Here is a 20,946-nt window from a genome sequence, read left to right on the forward strand (position 1 = left end):
GGGTTGAGGACAGCTGTACCACAGCACTTGCCCATGGCCCTGGCTCCATCCTTAGTACCACAGAAACAGAAGAGAGCACGTCGGACTGTGCTGGCAGCTTGTTTCTTGTCATGTATCCCTAGCTGCACATACAGGCCATGTGATGTCAGCTGCTAGCTGCCAGAGTCGTGCTATGAAACACCATCTGCTAAAGGGGCAACCTTTCCAGAAGGTAGAGTTCGAAAACAAGTGTGTGTCTTAGGGTACATGAGCGGTGCTAATTTCTAGCATTTACCAACCACTCACAGTGTGGTAGTTGTCATCAACAGCCCAGTAAGGCCGAATATTTATTAGACCCACTTCACAGATGAGAAAACGGAGGCAAGCAAAACCAAAGTCAGCCCTAGCAAGTCACACAAGCTGGAGATGGCAGAGCTAGTGGGAAGCCTAGGTAAATTTCAGTTATGTCCTGTTGGCCTCTGAACCTAAAGATGTGTGACCCAAGGGGCCCAACAAGCCACAGTAATCCATTCTGGTGGCATCTTCTTCAGCTTTAGGACCGGCGAGCATGAGGCACTGGAATATCTCCTTCAGCATACAGTTTGAGGGAAAAATCCAGGGCTGGAGCAGCCTGGGTCAGCATTCCCAACGAGATGACATCAATATTTGTCCCACAGAACTGGGGGAGGTTGTCCAGTGTGACACCCCCACTGGCTTCCACAGACACGTTGGGGAATTTGGCTTTAAGTGTAGCTGCTGTGGGGTGCAGCTCCTATAAGATAGAAGCCAAGGGGAGGTGAGAGTCCCCCAACCCCCACCCCAAAATTCTGCAGGCCCAGCCCAGGAGTTGGGTCCCATCTCACCTCAGGCTTGAAGTTGTCCAGCATGACCAGGTCAGCCCCAGCCTCTGCTGCCTGCAAAGCCTCCTTCAGGCTGCTACATTCCACCTCTACCTTCAGGGGAAAGCCAGCTGCCTGCCGGGCCTTCAGCACTGCCTGCCAAGCCAATAGAGAGAGGGTGAGGCTGGGTAGTCCGGCCCTGGACCCTGGGGGCCCAGAGAGCTGTGCTTTGAATCACACACAAAAAGGAAGCCAGCCTCCTCCATCTACAGATGGAAAGGCTTGGAGCATCCCTGATGCTGGGATCACTTGTCTGGTCTCTGGTTGGCGGGACTGAAATGCTGGTCAGAGGCAGACCAGAGTGAGAACAGAGGCTCATTGGGGCACTCACCTTCTCCATACTGCCAGCTGCCACCACATGGTTGTCTTTCACCATCACCAGCCCTCCCAGGTCATAGCGGTGGCATTCAGCCCCGCCTACTAGGAGCCCATACTTCTCTACCAGTCGGAACCCTGGCGTGGTCTTCCTCGTGCCTGCTACATGTCCAGCCCAGCCAGTGCTTGTGGCCACCTCCACAGCTGTCGCTGCCGCACTGGCAATCCCACTGCAGCGGGCCAGGGTGTTAAGGGCCACTCGTTCCCCCAGCAGCAAGTGGTGAGCAGGTCCCCTGACCTCTGCCACTTTGACCACAGGTACCAGCTTCGATCCCTCTGGAAGGAGCCAAGACACTTGGCAGTTGAGTTGAGTGAAGATGGCATCAAAGAAAGGTCGCCCTGCCAGAACCCCGGGGGATTTGGCCCACAGCACAGCCTGTGCAGGGGCCGACCCGGTAACCAAGGACGCAAAATTGAGACCTGGGCAGTCCTCTTGCAACCAGCTGTTTGCCAGAGCTGCCAGACTTGCAGGGGGCAACAGGAACTGCAGACCTGGGAGGAAGCAGAGAGACCTCTGTTGGGATTGTACTTCCTCATAGCCAGAAGCTGCCCCAAAACATTTGACAGCATGGGCAATAGGACACTAGCCAATCAGGGTAGAGATAGGACTTCCAGGGCCAGGCTGGGGCAGAGTCTGGGGTCACCAAGCTGACCAGGTTGTCAGAGAAAATGAAACTAGTTAGAAAAGAGTGGTTAACTGGTTAAACTTTAACTTTAACTTTAACTGGTTAAAGTTAAACTTCGCAAAAGTATCAAAGAGTTTTATAAGGAAGCTGAGTTTGGTGGTGCAGTCTCCATACTCTGGGAGGCTGAGGAGGAGCTCACCAGACCTGGTCTCAGAATAGTAGTAGTAATAGTAGTAGTAGTAGTAGTAATATGTAGAAGCAGGTGTTTGCTCCTTCGTATCATCACCATGCCTCCCTTTTGTAATTTTTTTTACTCATGCATATGTGTGTGTGTATGTGTGTGCCTGTGTCTGTGTGTATATATATATGTGTGTGTCTTTGTGTGTATGTGTGTGTATGTGTGTGTATGTATATGTAGGCGTATGTGTGTATGTGTGTGTGCATGTATGTGTGTGTCTGTGTATCTGTGTGTGTGCATGTATGTGTGTGTCTGTGTATCTGTGTGTATGTGTGTGTGTATGTGTCTGTGTCTGTGTGCGTGTGTGTGTGTGTGTGTGTGTGCATGTAGATGTCATTGCTCTTGAGTGGAAGTCAAAAGACAATTTGCGGGGGCTGGGGATTTAGCTCAGTGGTAGAGTGCTTACCTAGGAAGCGCAAGGCCCTGGGTTCGGTCCCCAGCTCCGAAAAAAAGAACCAAAAAAAAAAAAAAAAAAAGACAATTTGCAAGAGTTGGTTTTCTAAAGACAAAGTTGGTTTTCTAAAGGTGTAGGTTCTGGGACTCTAACTCAGACTACCAAATTTGGCAGTGGCTTCTGTGTCCACTGAGTCACCTCTCACCATTCACTTGCTTTTAGCTTTAATTGACTTATAAAGAACCAAGGAGAGGTGAACCCTCTTAACACGTTTGAGTCCAGCAATATTAACACTCACACATCTCGTTCCTCCTGCAGAATTAAAGCTCTGTACCCTGGACAGCAGCAGCTTCCTCCTCCTCTTCCTTCCAACCTCCTTTCTGCTGTTATGAAATCTGATTACACAGGTGCTCAGATAATTTTTCTGTATAGTGTGTCCCACATTTAACAACTCATAAGCAAACATGGCCTGTTATCTGAAATTTGAATTAAACTTGGCATCTTGGATTTTATGCATCCAACCTATTGTTGGGTCCAAAGCTATTTACCAACAAGATATTTAATACCCTGCTGTTCTTTGGAGACATGGCTTGCTTATGTAGCCCAGGATAGCCTGGAGGGCCAGCTATCCCACCTCCTGAGTACTGGGGTCCTGCACATGCACCACTAAGACCCTCGATATTTAACAGCATGGGCAGCCAATGTGTGCACACCTGCAGGGTGCCCTGCCTCCTTTCCATCTGCGTTACCCAGAAGGCTTAGCTATTTTTGCCCTGAAGCCTTTCAGCAGACCACGAGCCTTATGCATCTTGCTTCTTAGCCGTCTCCAGACGATGAGGATTTAAACCAGGTCCTTCAGCTTCTAGAAAACGCTCTACCACCGAGCCTCACTCACTGCCCAATACCAAGTATTATAAAGCTGGGAGTTCAGGTGTTTACAACAGAGAACCACAGAGAAAAGACAAATCAGCTGAGGGTGCTGGCAGCAAGGTGGCCACAGGTTCAGAACAAGAAACCTTAGTGCAGCTGCAAACTGGACTGGGGTATGTCCTTTTCCAGAGACAATAGCGAGGGAGTCAAGGGTAGAGCTGTGGTTTCTCTTAAGACCTTCACCTCAATGTGTGTTATCAACTGAAGGGCCTTTCAGCCTCCAGGGCTGCAGAATCTGGCTCTGCAGAGACAGAACCCAAACACAATGCAACACTGCCACCTGTCGGTCTGCACAAGAGCTGCAGCCTTCACACAAACTGGTTCCCTCTCTCCCCACCCCCTTTCACCCAAGCTGTCCTGGAATTTACAATGAAACCCAAGCTGGCCTTGAACTCCAGGCACTCCTGCCTCAGTTTCTCAAATACTTTTGGATTTCCATGTTGATCTCTCAGTTGCAGTTTTGATGAGAACTGTTGGGTTGGTTTAACCAGAAGGCCTCCTTATCCCCAGGACTTCCTGTTAGTAATTCTGCACCACTGACCCTCCCCCCCACCCCCGTTCTGTGCTCTTGGACTGTAAATTCCCCGTAGCTTGCACTGTATTTAGAGTTCTGTTTTGAGTGCTTGCCTTGCGGTGAGCGTTCTGTTTTATAACTTGCCTTCTGTCCACTTCTGCTTTGTTTGTTTTTCCAAGACTGGGTTTCTGTGCGTAGTCATAGCTGTCCTGTAACTCCCTCTGTAGATCAGGTGGGCCTAGAACTCAAGAGACCCATGTGTCTCTGCCTTGTGAGTGCTGGGATTAAAGGCGTGCACCACCACCTCTCGGCCACTTCAGCTGTGTTTGACAACTCTGCCACTGTAAAAACCGAGGTGCACATCCATCGCACCAGCCGTGTTCTCCACTTCACCCCACTTCCCATTCAACTCCTGACTGGGCAGCTGCCATGGGGATGGGTGGTGGGTCTCCTTGTCACTCTCAGGCCTCAGCCTGTGCTGGCTCACATTGTCTGGCCCCACAGTCCCTCTCCTTGCTCCTGTCAACCCTGTCCTCTCAGATCTTTCTACAGACCTCTGCTAGGTGAGAAGTCTCAGTGATGTCCAGTCTGCTGTAGTCCAGGAGCTGGCCCAGCAGGGGGCGCAGGCCTGTAATCCCAGCACATGGGAGGGTGAGGTAGGAAGATTTCAACAAGGATAGCCTGGGAGATATATATATGTGTGTATATATATATACATATATATACATACACACACACACACACACACACACACACACACACACACACACAGAGTGAGCTCCAGTACATCATGGGTGACTGTGTAAAATTCTGTCTCAAAAACAAACAAATATAAAACAAAGCAGCCAACTGCCGAGCATGGCGGCACCTTTGATCCCAGCTCTCAGGGAGTAGAGCAGGTGGATGGCTCTCTGCAAGTTGGAGGCCTGCCTGGTCTAGAGTTCCAGAACAGACGGGGACACACAGAATCTTGTCTTTAAAAGGCCAAAGACTGACAAGTCCACACTGCTAAAGCAAGTGGGCAGTAGGATTTAGGCCATCAGAGAGTTCCCTTGGTAGAGGGACTCGGCCCGCAACTCCAGGACATGACCCGAGTTTCAGTCTCGGCCTCTTACTGCAAAGGGGAATGAGGCAGAGGGCCGGGCTCCTAAGCTCTGAGGGGGTGATCCAGCAGAGAGTAGGCGTGTTGGCTAAAGAAATGACTGAAGTCTTCCCCAAGTGTGGTGGGCACCGGAGGAGATGCCTGTGTGTCCCCGAGAAGGACAAGTCAGGTTCACCAGGCAGAGGTGGCTGCGTTGGGGGGATTTGGAGCTGAAAAGCAGGAAGAGGGAGGAGGTGAGGCTGGAGAAATGGAGGTTTGCCAGAGTCTAAGAGGATTGAGCTACTTAAGCTTAGAAACCTGAGCTGATCCCAGAGCCATCGCAGAGCTGGAAGTGAATTGGTGTGGGTATGGTTTTTCTTTTTTCTTTTTTTTTTTTCAGAGCTGGGGACTGAACCCAGGGCCTTGCGCTTGCTAGGCAAGTGCTCTACCGCTGAGCTAAATCCCCAACCCCGGATATGTTTTTTTCTAGAAGGATCACCTTACCCACCAAATGACGATGGAGTGGGAGACACAGGGAGGTTGAGGCAAGCAACCAAGAGCTGTAAGGCTCCAAGCTTAGGCAGCAAGGGAGGGAAGGAGAAGTGAGAGCTGCTTCTGAGGTGGGATCTGCCCGAAGTGGCAGCTGTTAGGTGTCAAAGTTTTGGTTTCCTGTTCCAAGTAGTTGAACACAGACCTCAGACGTCATCCCAGGAGAGAGGTTTGGGCAAGGGGAAGATGAGGGGAAGGTGGAAAGGTACCACAGTCCCTAAGGGCAGCCTCATCTGAGCCTCCCCGACAGGGGCTCTTCCCATTTCGAAAGCATAGAAACCAAATCTCGGCGGTGCCTATGGTGCTGCGTGGTGAGGCTTCTTGAGGCACAGCTGGGGAGGGAACCAGGCGGTTCTCTGCAGGTGTTGGCGTAGATGCCCTCGAGAAACGTGAATGGTGCATTGACGACAGAGTAGGAAGATGTGTCTGTTCCCAAGAGACCCTGGGGTGAGGAATAGCCCGGCTGTGGGCTGGTGTCTGACAGAGCTTGGTGGGAGATGGAGGCAGAGGTGTGGTTGACGCATACAGAAGAGTCAAGAGCGGATGTTTGGGGGTTGTGGGGAGAAGATTCAATAAATAGTGCAAAGTGGAAGGCAGAAAATGGGTCACTGGACTTAGCAACTTAGCACCTAAGAGGCCTTGGCTGAAGCAGCCAGGGTGATGTGTGATGGAAACAGAGTTGCAAGGTCACAGTAAAATTACACGGTGAGGTGAGGAAGCGGAGGCGGTGGGCGGGAGCACTGGCTTCAAGTGCCGAGCAGGGCCCTCCACACAGCAGCCTGGCTGGACGCATCTAGAAAGGTTGTTTTAACTCTCAGCTGCCCCTGCTCACTGTAGATTAACTGCATCAGAAGCTGGGGGGTTGGAGGGGGACGATCTCAGGCATCTAAGTGGTCCAAGTCCCGCTCACATCCTGACAAAAACTGATACATATGCTCGTAAGTTAAGAATAGTGCTCAGAACCAGAGACAGCTAAGGTAAACGTGACCGCTGCCTAGCGTGGTAATCTCGGTCTGATCCCCGGAGAACTAACTCTCACATGTTGTTCTCTTGACCCCATGTACGTGCATGTGCAAATGCACACGTGCGCGCGCACACACACACACACACACACACACACACACACACACACACACATGAGAGGGGGGTAGGGAGAGACAGAAACAGAGACAGAGAGACCAAGAGGGTGTAAATGAATGTTAGATGCAGCAGCGGCGGCAGCAGCGGCGGCGGCGGCGGCGGCGGCGGCAGCAGCGAGAATCAGGATATCGCTGGGTGACGCAGTACTTTGAAGCCTGCTGCAGATCCCGGCTGAGCTCAGTTCTCACACTTAGAGGGGTGAGTGCTTACTGCCAAGTCATGGAGTCAGCCCCAGTGCCCATCAACGGAAAGGTAAATGAAGAAGACATGGTTGTATACGCACGGGGAAGGCTTAGCCTCCAACAAGAACAAAAGTATAGCATTTGCAGGAGAATGGTTAGAACTGGAAATCATGTTAAGACAGACACACTTGTGGACTGTAGACTGAAAAAGCCATGAAAGCAGAAGGGGGCTCTGTGGGGGAGGGGGCGGGCTTGAGGCATGAGGCGAGAGGGTGATGAGCTGGTGAAGAGTACCAAGCAGTCCTGTCTGAAACTTTGTACAAATAACATATGCTGGTCAACGGGGGTGACGGGGGCAAGAAGAGACCAAAAAACAAAAGCAGCAAGGCTGGGCATCTCGGCTCATGGCTTTAATCCCAGCACTTAGGAGGCAGAGGCTGGTAGATATCTGTGAGTTCAAGGCCAATCAAAGCAACCAGTGAGACCCTGTCTCAAAAGGAGGAGGCGGCTGGAGCGGAGCTCAAGTGTAGCTACCGTCCTGGATTGCAACCAGGGCCCACCCCAAAAAGCTGATGCTTAAAACCAAGCGTAACGCAGTGGCACTCAGGAGGCAGCAGCAGGCAGATCTCTGTGAGTTCCAGGCCATCCAGAGCTACATAAGATCTTGACCCAACAATAACAACAAAAACCAAACACACAAAAACTTTAAGGCTTAGGGGCAGCAAGATAGCTCATTAGGGAGAGACTCTTGCCACCAAGCTTACCCACCTGAGTTCTACCCCTGGAACCTACATGAGGGAAGGAGAAAAGCTACTCCCATCTCTACTCTATACCGACAGACAGACAGACAGACAGACAGACACACACACACACACACACACACACACACACACAACCCAGATGGGTTATTAACTCATTCTTCAGGATCTGAGAACGAAGTCCTCAGCTTCTTTCTGCCAACCCTTCCCTAAAGACTACCCTAATACCAGGAAATTCAGATGCTGTGTTGGAAAACAGAATGTTAGAACAAAAGACTTTTCTAGGGGTTGGGGATTTAGCTCAGTGGTAGAGCACTTGCCTAGCAAGCGCAAGGCCCTGGGTTCGGTCCCCAGCTCCGAAAAAAAGAAAAGAAAAAAAAAAAAAGATTTTTCTAATTCTCCTATTGTTTAGGGTTGCAAGAACACAATGGCTAGGAACCAGAACATATATTTCTTATCCTATTTTCCTTAGATTTATTTATTTTGTGTGTTTTGCTTCCATATATGTGTATTCACTGCATGTGTACCCTTGAAGACCGGAAATTGTTGGAGCCCCTGGAGCCAGAGTCACAGATGGCTGAGCCACCCTGTAGGTGCCAGAGACAGAGTCCCAGTCCTTTGCAAGAGCAACAGGTGCTCAAACTCCTGAGCTGTCTCTCCAGCTTCTGGCAGTCATTACCCACAATCCCTCACAGTACACAGCAGTCATTACCCACAACCCCCACGGTACACAGCAGTCATTACCCACAGTCCTTCATGTCACACAGCAGTCATCACCCACAATCCCTCTTGGTACACAGCAGTCATTACCCACAGTCCCTCACAGCACACAGCAGTCATTACCCACAGTCCTTCATAGCACACAGCAGTCATCCCCCACAGTCCTTCATAGTACACAGCAGTCATCACCCACAATCCCTCATGGTACATAGCAGTCATTACCCACAGTTCCCCACAGTGCACAGCAGTCATTACCCACAGTCCCCCGCAGTGCACAGCAGTCAATACCCACAACGCCGACTGTATACAGCAAATACAGTATTTATAGATGGAAAACAGAGGCTGGAACCGGAAAGGGAAACTTCCTCAAGAGCAGAGCTACAGAGTGATGAGGCCTGAAGCTTGACTGCTCTTCCTCTCCACAGTGAGCACTTTCTGGACAACCCAGCTGCTTCAGCCCCCACACAGCCATCTTGGAGACGTGCTGCCCTGGTTGCCTGGTGTAGGGCACACTGTTCACACTATTTCCACTTGAGAGAATAGACAAACACATGTGGTGTTCTTTAAGGCACGTTGGCTAACATTTCAAACAAAAGGGATTTCGGAGACAGTTCTGAACATCCAAGATCTCCTAATTAGCAGCTGTCCCTGGAAGGCACTAACTTCAGAGGGAAGCTTCACTGAGCTTCAGGGGGAGGAGGGTGGGGCTGGTGCAGTGAGCTGCAGGACAGAGACAGCTGTCAGCTGCCGATGACCACAGTCCTCCGCACGTTATCTGTGGAGAAGTTCCTCCTAGACACCTGGACCCTGGAGAAGATAATCCCACCCAGCTATAAACCTTATCTCTCACGGATACCTTAAAAAAAAGATTTATTTATTTAATGTATGAGTACATTGTAGCTCTCTTCAGGCACACAAGAAGAGGCATTGGATCCCATTACAGATTGGTATCTGGGGGAATAAAACTGATAAAATTGACATGGCAGCCATGATATGTAGCTAACTTGCTGGAGTGCTTCCCTGCCATGCAGGATGCCCTGGGTACCCTCTCCAGCACATCTGTAATTCCAGCATTTGGAAATGGAGACAGAACAATCAGAAGTTCAAGCTCACCCTTAGCAAAATAGAGAGTTTGAAACCACCCTTGGTCAAATGAGACCTTTTCTTTAAAAATCTGTCTTAAGGGCTGGAGAGATGGCCCAGTGGTTAAGAGCACTTGCTGCTCTTCCAGAGGTCCTGAGTTCAATTCCCAGCAACCACACGGTGGCTCACAACCATCTGTAATGGGATCTGATGCCCTTCTCTGGTGTGTCTGAAGACAGAGACAGTGTACTCATATACATTAAATAAATAAATCTTTTTAAAAAATTGTCTTAAAAATGGGCTGGAGAGATGGCTCAGCGGTTAAGAGCACCCAACTGCTCTTCCAGAGGTCATGAGTTCAATTCCCAGCAACCACATGGTGGCTCACAACCATCTGTAAAGAGATCTGATGCCCTCTTCTGGTGTATCTGAAGACAGCTACGGTGTACTTAGATATATAATAAATAAAATAAATCTTTAAAAAAAAAATTGTCTTAAAAGAACAAAATAAAAAAGGTGTTTCAGGTGTGGTGGTACTACTAAGATACTGAGACAGGAGAATTTCAAGTTCAAGGTCAGCCTGAGCCATCTCTGGGATCCTCACCTGAGGTTTAGATAAAATACAGGGCAAGAGGCATGAATAAACTAAGCAGTCCTGATTGAAGTGGTTCAGCCCCTCATTGCTGCTCCTCCAAGGTGGTCTGACCAGTAACCTGCATGTAGCCTCCTTCCTGGATACACGCTCCCGGTCTGGTGCTCCTGAGTGTCAGCATGAGGCTCCCAGGAAATTCTAAATTTTTTGGAGATCATTATTTGAGTAACGTCACAGCCAAAGAGAAGGCACAAGTATCTCTTTAGAGTGACTTCAATCTGACGTTGGGTGATGGCCCAGTGGTAAAGCACTTGCTGTGAAAGTACGGAGATCCCCAGAACCCACAAATAACACACACAGAAGCCAAACTAAGGGGAATGGATGGCTCCTGAGGAAACACCTCTAGTCTCTACATGCACGTATACCCGTACCACCCCAACACACACACACACACACACACACACACACACACACACACACACGCATTCAGAAGCAAAAGGACTCTCACCAGGTCACCAGGATACTTACAATTTAACCTTCATAACCACAATTATACACATTTTATAGGTAAGGAAATGAAGGTACAAAATAGGGTAAGTTCACACAACTGGGCAGTATGGGCTCAGTCCTAAAGCCAGGCTGGCCATGGGGGTCCCACACAGCCGGCCACCAAGAGAGAGGCAGTCACTGGTCTGGCTCTGCTTTGTCCTCTTTTTCCTGAGTCATGCCTGCAGTCACCTTAGATCCCAGGAAAGACAGAGACAAAGGACCTGAACGGCCTCAAGCAATGGGTCCTTCGTTCCACCACCCTCCCATGTGCCCACTGTCTATGGTGGTAAGGCTGCACCAGAACTACAACAGTCTTCTTGGGGAACCAGAGTGCCCTGGCAAAAACTTCCTCCAGGTCAGAAAAGAGAAAATGGTGGGCCAGACCACATGCTATATTAATACAGCGCTCTTCGAGATTCCAGGCTTGGCTCCCGGCCTAAGGAAAACGGTATGAGGTATGAGTCAGAAACATCTGGACTGCAATCCCAACTCCGCCCATGTTCCCTGGGGCTCTCTGAAAGGGCGTGTCGCAGGGTCACAGAGCTGCCTGTTGTGAGGCAGGGGAACAATTCACATCTAAATCTGAGACCAGCCACCAGCTGGGAGTCTCTGAGCTCCATTCTTCCCTCTGCTTCCTTGTTGATTCACTGGACAAACAGCAGGTGGAGACAGAGGCCTGTCAACACCGATCCTCCCTGATAAGCTCTTTCCAAATACCCTCACTTCCTAGGGAACAGAAATGGTTTCCAAATAGGACTCAGTAGAGCTCCTGTCACCCAGGGCTGGAGCGGCACACACACTTGGAGGGGGAGGAAGGATGACTTGAAAATAGAGTAAGGACAAAGGGGAGGCTGCAACCACAAGGGTGTGCTTCTAAAGGTCACATCAAGGTCACGGGGACAGGGCTCAGAGATGCTCAGTCCTGGCCCAGTGTGACCACTTTATCTACTGGCCCCCAGGTACTTCTGCAGCGGCAACTCCCCAGCCTGAGTGTCACTCCCTTTCCTGGTCCACCTTGCCCCGGCTTATTTTATGTAGGTCATGGTCCTCGCCAACCTTCTGGCTGAGCCGGAGTCAGACATCAGACTGTGTGTCGGTCACATGTGTGAGGCAGCAATGGACCAGAGCCTTGAGGACAGGATGCTCTGAAGAGGGAAACAGAAGAGAAAGGACCAGATGCTGTGAGGTAAGTTGCAGGGATGTGAGCACTGACTCTGAGAGGCCAGTAGGGTGAGTGGGAGGAACCTCCGTCTCCAGCTCAAGAGGATGAAGAAACAGGAAGAGAGTCTGACACACCAAACATGGAGATGGAGAGTAGGGGTTCCAGAATCTCTCAGCAGAGGCAAGTGGATCTCTGAGTTCAAGGCCAGCCTGATCTAGCGTGAGATCCAGGACAGCCAGGGCTACACAGAGAAACCCTGTCTCAAACAACAAAATACAGAGGCAAAGTTGAGGCCCCTCTCTACCGTGTTTCTGGGTTCCAGCCCTTTGTGATGGTGTTTAATCCCATAATCCTCTGGGAAGACACTATTTCTAATTTACCAACAAGGAAACCGAGCACAGCCAGGTGAGGTATCTAATCCAGGTGACACAGCTGTTGAGTGTCAGAAGTGGGATTTTATGTAGGTGACCCTGGGGTCACCTCTGAGCTCTGTGCTGGGGAGGCCGTAGAGGTGTCCATGGAGGGAGTGTGTGGGCACGCATGCGTGTATGTGCGCACATGTGTGTGTATGTGCGCACATGTGTGTGTATGTGCATGTATGTGCATGTGTGTGCATGTGTGTGTATGTGCGTGTGTGTATGTGCATGTGTGTGCGTGTATGTGCGCGCATGTGCGTGTGTGTGCATGTATGTGCGTGCATGTGTGTGCATGTGCATGTGTGTGCGTGTATGTGTGTGCATGTGCATGCACACACATCTGAGCCTGTGTGCGTGGAGGCCAGAAACTGATTATCGGCGTATTTTTCTTTTTTCTTTTTCAAGACAAGGTTCTCACTCTGTAGTTCTGACCATATTGAAACTCACTCTGTGGACCAGGTGGCCTCAAACTCACAGACATCCACCTGCCTCTGCCTCCTGAGTGCTGGGGTGGGCATGCACCACCACACCTGGCTAATGTCTACTGTATTTTTCTATCATTCTCCTTTTTTTTTTTTTAAAGACAAGGTCTCTTGCTGGATGAACCTGGAACTCACCAACCCCCCCCCATGCCCTCAGTGTGAAGATTGCAGACTAACTTTTGTGTGGGTCCTGGGGAATCCAAACTCAGGTCTTCGTGCTAGTAAGGGTGGCACGTTTACTCTCTCCAGACCCCATCCTTGAACTCGTGTGGTTTTAATTTACTCTTATTAAGAATTCACATCTGGGGGTGGGGACTTAGCTCAGTGGTAGAGCACTTGCCTAGCAAGCACAAGGCCCTGCGTTCAGTCCCCAGCTCCGAAAAAAAGAAAAGAAAAACAAAACAAAACAAAACAAAAATTTTAGAAACCTAGGTGGGACAAAAATCATTATTATTGAACCCCTTTCTCAGAAAAAAGGAATCCATGGCTATTTTCTCAGAATTTCATATTCAAATGCCCTCCCTGGAAACCCATCCGCAGTCCCTCAGTAAAGAACTCAAACCTACAGGGGCCAGCCTGGACACCTGCTCCTTGCCACCCTGAAGTGTCTTCCAGATGCAGAAACCCAGGATCCTACTGGGTGAGTCACTTCCCAGGGTTCCCACACTGTGAATACCCCTGGCCTCAAACCCAGGTCAGTGTTAACGTTAGGAGGGAAAGGTAGACCAGGCATAACACAAGTTTGATCCCAGCACTTGGCAGACAGATGGAGGCAAACTTCTGTGAGTTTGAGGACAACTTGACCAGCACAGGCAACTCCGGGGATTCTAGCCAGACCTACAAACCCAGAGCACGCTCCACAGGCAAGCCTGAGGAGTTGCATGCAAACCAGCAGGAAGGGGTGGAGGATGGGGGAGGAGGCCCCAGGGAGGAAAAAAAAAAACACACAAAAGATTCAAATAAGAGTGGCATACTGGGGTTGGGGATTTAGCTCAGTGGTAGAGCGCTTGCCTAGCAAGTGCAAGGCCCTGGGTTCGGTCCCCAGCTCCGGAAAAAAGAACCAAAAAAAAAAAAAAAAAAGAGCGGCATACCTTGTTGGTGGGATTGCAGACTGGTACAACCATGCTGGAAATCAGTCTGGAGGTTCCTCAGAAAATTGGACATTGAACTGCCTGAGGATCCAGCTATACCTCTCTTGGGCATATACCCAAAAGATGCCCCAACACGTAACAAAGACACGTGCTCCACTATGTTCATTGCAGCCTTATTTATAATAGCCAGAAGCTGGAAAGAACCCAGATGCCCTTCAACAGAGGAATGGATACAGAAAATGTGGTACATCTACACAATGGAATATTACTCCGCTATCAAAAACAATGACTTTATGAAATTCATAGGCAAATGGATGGAACTGGAAAATATCATCCTGAGTGAGCTAACCCAATCACAGAAAAACACACATGGTATGCACTCATTGATAAGTGGGTATTAGCCCAAATGCTTGAATTGCCCTAGATGTACAGAACACATGAAACTCAAGCGGGATGATCAAAATGTGAATGCTTCACTCCTTCTTTAAAAGGGGAACAAGAATACCCTTGGCAGGGAATAGGGAGGCAAAGTTTAGAACAGAGGCAGAAGGAACACTCATTTAGAGCCTGCCCCACATGTGGCCCATACATATACAGCCACCCAATTAGATAAGATGGATGAAGCAAAGAAGTGCAGGCCGACAGGAATCGGATATAGATCTTTCCTGAGAGACACACCCAGAATACAGCAAATACATAGGCGAATGCCAGCAGCAATCCACTGATTGGGACCCCCGTTGAAGGAATCAGAGAAAGGACTGGAAGAGCTGAAGGGGCTTGAGACCCCACATGAACAACAATGCCAACCAACCAGAGCTTCCAGGGACTAAGCCACTACCTAAAGACTACACATGGACTGACCCTGGGCTCCAACCTCATAGGTAGCAATGAATAGCCTAGTAAGAGCGCCAGTGGAAGGGGAAGCCCTTGGTCCCCCAGTGAACGTGATTGTTGGGGGGAGGGTGGTAATGGGGTTAGGATGGAGAGGGGAAACCCTTATTGAAGGGGAGGGGGAGGGGTTAGGGGGAATGTTGGCCCGGAAACCGGGAAGGGGAATAACAATCGAAATGTAAATAAGAAATACTCAAGTTAATAAAGATAAAAAATAAAATAAAATAAAAAAGAGCAGTATACCTACTAGGGTGGAAGGTCTTAAGCGTGCAGAGCAAGTACTGGATCCCGAGTACACCCCAGCCCCAAAACTACTGCAAGGAGGAGAGGCTGTGAGGATGTAGAAGTCTGTCCACTCTCCTGCAGCCTGTCCTTGCTGCACTCTGGACTCAAGCATGTTCTGTGACTCCCAAGATAGACTCTGTGTCCTGAGCACAGGTTCTGACTTCATCCCCTCCCCCCACTCTACGGCGATGAGGCCGGACTTTGCCTCTGCTTCTGTTGGCTGCTAAAAAGGGGCAGAGTTCAGGGCTGCTCCCCTTTCCAAGTCCCACTACCAGTCCGTCTGACCCCAGCACAGCAACCCCATCTGTTCCCGAGCTTCTGACCTTCCGTAGGGCTCAACACAGAAGGAACGGTGAAACAAGAGGAGGACTTTGGGGTTCAACCAAGTCAAAGAGAAGCAGGCTTGGGAACAAGGTCCAAGGAGAGGTCTTTGGGGCGCGGGCGGGGGAAGAGAGAGGGAGGCAGATGGCTGGAATAAGAAGAGGAAGGGGCAGTAGGAGACATGAAAATCAGGAACAGAAAGCAGAGACTTAGGTCACCTTCAGGGTCCATGGTGACTTGGAGCAGCCAGCGGGTCAGTGTGTCCACTACTGTTCAGATCGAATGCTCCCAGAAGCTGAGGCTGGGGGTGGGGCTGCCAGAGAGAGGGTAGGGAGGGGCTGATCTGGGTTAGTCCTTCCTGAGAGCCCTCCCAGTACTCCTCGTGGACCCTCGCTGAGTCAGCCCCCTTGTGAGCTCCAGAAGCAGTGGGAAGTGTTCAGCTGTGAGATTTAGAAATTCTGACTCCTCTGGCAACAAAGAGGCCCTTTTTTCTCCCTCTTCCAGCCCTCCTGGAGCTCCCCTCAGAGTGCAGGGCTATGAATGCCCGACCTCACTCTCCTGTGAGAGCCGGAAAGCGGAAAGCGTTGTCAGTGGTGCGCTGGGAAAATCATGGGCCCTAGACCTGCAGTCAAGTCTCAGTATAAATTCACCTGCCTGTGTCCTCAAACCCGTGCTAGGATTAAAGTATGCACAACCACACGTGGCCTACTCTCTTTTTATCTCAAATACCTTTTCTGAGGGACAGAGTAGGAACCCCACAAATGTCCCCTGACCACCACCCCCCCACTCTTCTTTCTTGAGAGCTACAGTTTGAACGTGTTCCTTCAAAGTCAGTGTGTTGAAAACTTACCCCCCAAATTTATAGATACTTGGAGGAGGGGTTTTGGATGAGGTTGTAAGGGTGACAGTGGAGACCGTGGCCTCAGTGACTTTATAGTAAGACTCAGCAATGTTGCATGTTCTGGATCTTATGTGGCTCCTAGCTCTAAATCTTTGGTCATGTATGCTTAACCTGGAGTACATATGGGAGCCAGAAAACTAGAGATGGACCACAGGGGTGGCTACCTAAGCGTGAGTCAGTAAAATAGAGAAGGATGGAAGCAGGGAAGGCTCAAGCCTGGGGGAGAGAGGAGGTTAACCAAAATAAAAGGGACGCGGAAAAGCTATAGGGAAATCATCTTCCAACCCAAGAAAAGCTATTAGTGAAGAGAGTAGAACCTGAGACGTGAAACTAGTGTGTGTGTGTGTGTGTGTGTGTGTGTGTGTGTGTGTGTGTGTGAGAGAGAGAGAGAGAGAGAGAGAGAGAGAGAGAGAGAGAGAGAGAGGGAGAGGGAGAGGGAGAGGGAGAGGGAGAGGGAGAAGCGGGGGGGGGGGGGGGCACTCAGGGTTAAAGTGGAGAAAAGAGATTCAGGAAAGGAGTGGGGGAGGGGTAGCCCAAACTAAGCACATATGAGGAAGCATTGCAGAAATGCACTGATCTAAAAGCTATTTTTAAATAAGTAATATTTTTAAATAGGGAGTTGAGCAGAAGTACCCTGCATGGGTGGACAGTGCTTCTCAGAAGACATGAATTATTAAATGAAAACGTCAGTGCCAGGGGTGGGCCTCTTCCCTCTGAGTTACTACTGGTCAGGGAGCTCCAGATGCTCCAAACAGTTGCTGCAGGCCATGCCCCACAGCTACAGGGTAAGGCTCTATCGCTGACAGGACCACTCAGAATGCAGAACATGACGAGATTAACCTTGAACTGATCGGGAAACTTTCTCCCTCTTGGCTAGTCTGATGGTGTGATGCAGGCTTCTGGAAGAGAAAAGACACGTGTCTTCCCCACGGCTGGACTCTTCATGCTATAACTGACAGGGCAAGGTGCAAGCGAGGGTGGTGGGGTACCTTTGGAGCGTCCATGCCAAGGTACCCCTGAGAAATTACTCCATGAAACAGATCTAGTAAAGAGGTTATTGAGGAGGAGAGAACGAGAAGGACAGAGGGGCAGACTGACAGGCAGACAGACAGAGGGAACAGGAGAAAGAAACATGAGACAAGGCAGAGTGCCACAGGAGAAGACAGAAAAAGCTCTGGGGTGTCTGGGAGCCCTTTTATGCACAGCACACACCTGGCACACCTGGTGGTGGCAGGGGATGATGTCGGCAGATGCTAGGTCCCTGGGAGCAGGCCAGAGAGACCGGCTGTTTGCTGGCAACAGCACTGCCCTGTGGGTAAGATGTGTTCTCTAATGTTATGTGTGTCTTAGTAGGGTTTCCTTTGCTGTGAAGAGACACCATGACCAAGGCAACTCTTATAAAGGACAACATTTAATTGAAGCTGGCTCACAGTTTCAGAGGCTCAGTCATTAACATCATGGCCGAAAACATGGCAGTGTCCTGGCAGGCATGGTGCTGGAGAAGGAACGAAAGTTTCTACATCTGGATCCAAGGCAAGCAGGAGAGTCTCAAAGCCCACCCCCACAGTGACACACTTCCTCCAACAAGGCCACACCTAATACTGCCACTCCGTAGGCCAAGCATATTCAAACCACCACATAGTGGCATGGCAGTACGGAGGTGGGGGGTGGGGGCATGACCAACTACTTGTTTGTTTGTTTTTGCTTTTAGGTGAAGCTTGCTCCACAGGAAGGATTCCCTGCCGGGTACTATAAACCTGTCCCAGGTCCATGACTAAGAGAAGACTGTGGGGCCTGTGGTAGACTCTACTGCTGTCATTTCGTTAAACAGCCATGCTGTCAAAAGAACTGCATTTTAGTATTTGAGGTTATATCCTTAGATGTGTACTATGCTCAACTCGTGCTGGCTGTAAATAACAGTGCTTAGCTGTGGATGGATCGTCTAGATCAACCCCCACCACCCATGGCTCAGGACACATCATGGAATAGAGGGTAGAAGAGCCCTGAAATGCCACGTTTTGATCATCTCACAAAAGCTGTGGATGTCTGCACAGGAGCCAGCCAGTCAAAATGTCGTCATTGAAAGGTCCCACCCCGACCAGAGGAGCTGTTGGCAGTTGATAGATAGATACTGAAAGAGGGGGAGATAGCCACTCTCCTCTGGGGACATGGCTGCTAGTACCTTTTTTTTTTTTTTTTTCCAAAACCTACTTTTAATGATGGTTCTTAAACGATTAAACCTCCCTTGTAGCCCACCACCCACCAGAGGTATTGGAAAAGAAAGAACACTGAGGAAGTGGACCTGTTTAGAAAGGGTCTTTAGAGCAACCCCCATCGGTTGTCTGGAAATCAGCAGGTCAGTCCACAAGTCGGCTGTTACAGCTCAATCCATTTGCGAGCACTTCACAGATACACCAGCAGTCCAGTTCAGTAGAGTCGGGATAGCAAACAGAGATCAGTCAGCAGTGGTGGCACGACCTAGCAGAGACAGCCAGGCCCCAGCCTTGGCACAGGTCAGCAGGAGGGACCAGGAGGAGTGCCAGGAGAAGTTTTCTACTGTACCTTTCTTAGCAAGGCAAAGATCAGAAGATGGGGGAAGTCACAAGAGCAACAAGAGTTGCACGGCTAGTTCTATAAGCAAGCCAAGCTCAGCCCCCATCACTGTCCGTGCAGTCCTATTGAGATCCTTCCAAATACCATGTGTCCTCCACAGGTCTTACCTCAGTATGTGATCTGTCTTAGAGGACATCATTCTCACAATCAGCCACATCTGAGGAAGCTGTAAGAAACTGCAGCACACCACCAGAAGATTTTTGGTGCATTTCTCTGTATGGAGTCCCAACAAATACAGCTCAACTACACAATGTAAGGCGGACCAACACATGCAAAGAATCCTGTGTCACGTGTCCTTTCACGTGCTTGCTTTAGCAGAACGTCCTTTCGCCTGTGTCTGCTTCAGGAAAACCCTCCTTCCCGTGTTTGCCCCAGCAAAACGCCATCCAACACAACCGACTTTCCAAAGAACCCTCAAGTTTCCACTTCAGCTGCTGGTAGCTTGCTCATGCCCCAGTGGAAGGCCACACACCTAGGCGAGTGTGGGCAGCGCAAGCCAGACTCAGAATTCTGACAACAAAATCTGAATAAAAGGAAGACAGGAAGCTGGGAGGGATATGGGGTGGAGGCACTATGGGGACTGGGAGGCAGTGGTGGGTAAAAATGATCAATGTGCTCTGGATAAATGCATCCCCTCCCCCAAGACAGGCCCTCACTGGGTAATCCTGGCTGCCCTGGAATCCACTGTGTAGACCAGGCTAGCCTCAAGCTTGCATTGATCCACCTGCCTTTGTCTCCCAGGTGCTGGGGTTGAAGATTGTGCCACCACAATGAGTTAGTGAATGATCTTTCTAATAACAAGAAAATATTAATTAAAAATATAATCTAGGGGGCCAGAGAGATGGCCCAATGGTTAAGAGCCCTTGCTGCTCTTGCAGGGGGCCTGGATTCAGTTCCCAGAATGCATAGTACCACTCGCAATCATCTATAGCTCCAGTTCCTGGAGGATCTGACACCATCTTCTGGCCTTGAGAGCACCAGACATCCATGTTTTACTTACATACATGCAAATACTCATACATTATAAAATAAAAAGAAAATAAATAAATCTTAAAAAAAAAAAAAGTCTAGGAGCCAGATGTGGTGCTACATGCCTTTAATCCCAATGCCCAGAGAGCGGAGGCAGCTGGATCTCTGAATTGGAGGTCAGCTTGGTCTACAGTGTATTTTTTTTTTTTGAAGATTTATTTATTGTATGTATGTGAGTACACTGTCGCTGTCTTCAGACACACCAGAAGAGGGCATTGGATGTGCATTACAGACAGTTGTGAGCCACCATGTAGTTGCTGGGATTTGAACTCAGGACCTCTGGAAGAGCTGTAAGTGCTCTTAACCACTGAGCCATCTCTCCAGCCCTACAATGTAATTATATATAATAAATAAATCTTTTTTTAACATCTGGGCAGGAAGATGAAGTGAAAACCTCTAGTTTCATTGGAAAGTCAGTTATGTCAAATGATGTTGTGCTGAAGCAGACACAGGGAAAAGGATGTTTGGATACAGCAAACACTTGAAAGGACCTGTGTTGAAGGAACATAACTGACCCCACAGACAGTGGGAGACGAGCACTGAGCCTTGGTTTGGTTTGCTCCACCTCACTTTTCTTCGAATTACCTTACATAGCTAAACTCGTGGTAATGCTGCCTTTTGAGAGAGAAACTCACCCAAGAACTGGTCATGAGGTTCCTGTGGCCATTCGCCGATTCCACAGCCTTGTCCTAGGCCAGTTGTCGAGCCTGGCAGTTTCTTCAGGATTGACCTACAGCCGCCTGGTGTCTGCTGCTGAAAGGACTGGACTGTAGCTGCTGGTTTGTGCCAGTTTTCTGAGGACTGGTCTGCAGCTGCTGACTAAGAAGATGGAGCTCGCCCCCACAAAGCTATGGCTGAACAGGTCCACTTCCCCCACATCCTAATAACTTTCCTCTTCCACTGCCTCAGCTGGATGGTTGAACCCTTATTAAAAGTAGATTGCAAAAATCTTATGCCTACAGAAAGAACTTTGTGGTTTTTTCCTTGTTAATAGATTGTTAACTAAAATACGGAGATGCTTAACGATACAAATAAGTATGTCGTGGGTGGAAGAGACAGCTCGGCTGAGCACTGGCTGCTTTTGCGGTGACTGGCTTTCCATTCCTAGCTCCACATGGTGGCTCACACACATCTGTAACTCCGGTT

The 20,946-nt window shown here is 49.5% G+C and overlaps 1 protein-coding gene and 1 long non-coding RNA gene across 8 annotated transcripts; one reads left to right on the forward strand and one right to left on the reverse strand.

The window, feature by feature from the left end:
* Positions 1-292: 292 nt before the first annotated feature.
* Positions 293-15,554, reverse strand: Qprt (quinolinate phosphoribosyltransferase). Of its 6 annotated transcripts, XM_087659751.1 has the most exons (8): positions 15,476-15,554; positions 11,666-11,754; positions 10,589-11,045; positions 4,510-4,636; positions 4,100-4,296; positions 1,210-1,745; positions 843-974; positions 293-751 (listed from the first exon to the last, which is right to left on the reverse strand). In XM_087659751.1, exons 5-8 carry the CDS (start codon positions 4,155-4,157, stop codon positions 533-535), a joined length of 945 nt encoding a protein of 314 aa, XP_087515877.1. In that variant the 5' UTR covers positions 4,158-4,296; positions 4,510-4,636; positions 10,589-11,045; positions 11,666-11,754; positions 15,476-15,554; the 3' UTR covers positions 293-532.
* Positions 6,751-19,796, forward strand: LOC134483868 (uncharacterized). 2 transcript variants are annotated; one of them, XR_015652592.1, is made up of 4 exons: positions 6,751-6,977; positions 11,648-11,795; positions 17,512-17,691; positions 17,870-19,796. It is a non-coding gene; the product is annotated as an uncharacterized LOC134483868 (long non-coding RNA). The 2 variants fall into 2 exon arrangements; XR_015652593.1 differs by lacking the exons at positions 6,751-6,977; positions 11,648-11,795 and adding an exon at positions 15,227-15,350.
* Positions 19,797-20,946: the final 1,150 nt, after the last annotated feature.

Source organism: Rattus norvegicus, chromosome 1 (genome assembly GCF_021556685.1).
Source record: "Rattus norvegicus strain SHRSP/BbbUtx chromosome 1, alternate assembly SHRSP_T2T, whole genome shotgun sequence".
Taxonomy (NCBI): domain Eukaryota; kingdom Metazoa; phylum Chordata; class Mammalia; order Rodentia; family Muridae; genus Rattus; species Rattus norvegicus.

Excerpts from the sequence above, each read along its gene's own strand:
- Qprt (XM_087659750.1), bottom strand. The coding sequence starts at position 15,102 with ATGAAGTCAGAACCTGTGCTCAGGACACAGAGTCTATCTTGGGAGTCA. Across the intron at positions 1,746-14,894 it reads AAGACCTTCCACCCTAGTAG|GTCTGCAGTTCCTGTTGCCC; the intron begins GTATACTGCTCT and ends GCTTCCTCCCAG. Across the intron at positions 975-1,209 it reads CAGCTGGCAGTATGGAGAAG|GCAGTGCTGAAGGCCCGGCA; the intron begins GTGAGTGCCCCA and ends TTGGCTTGGCAG.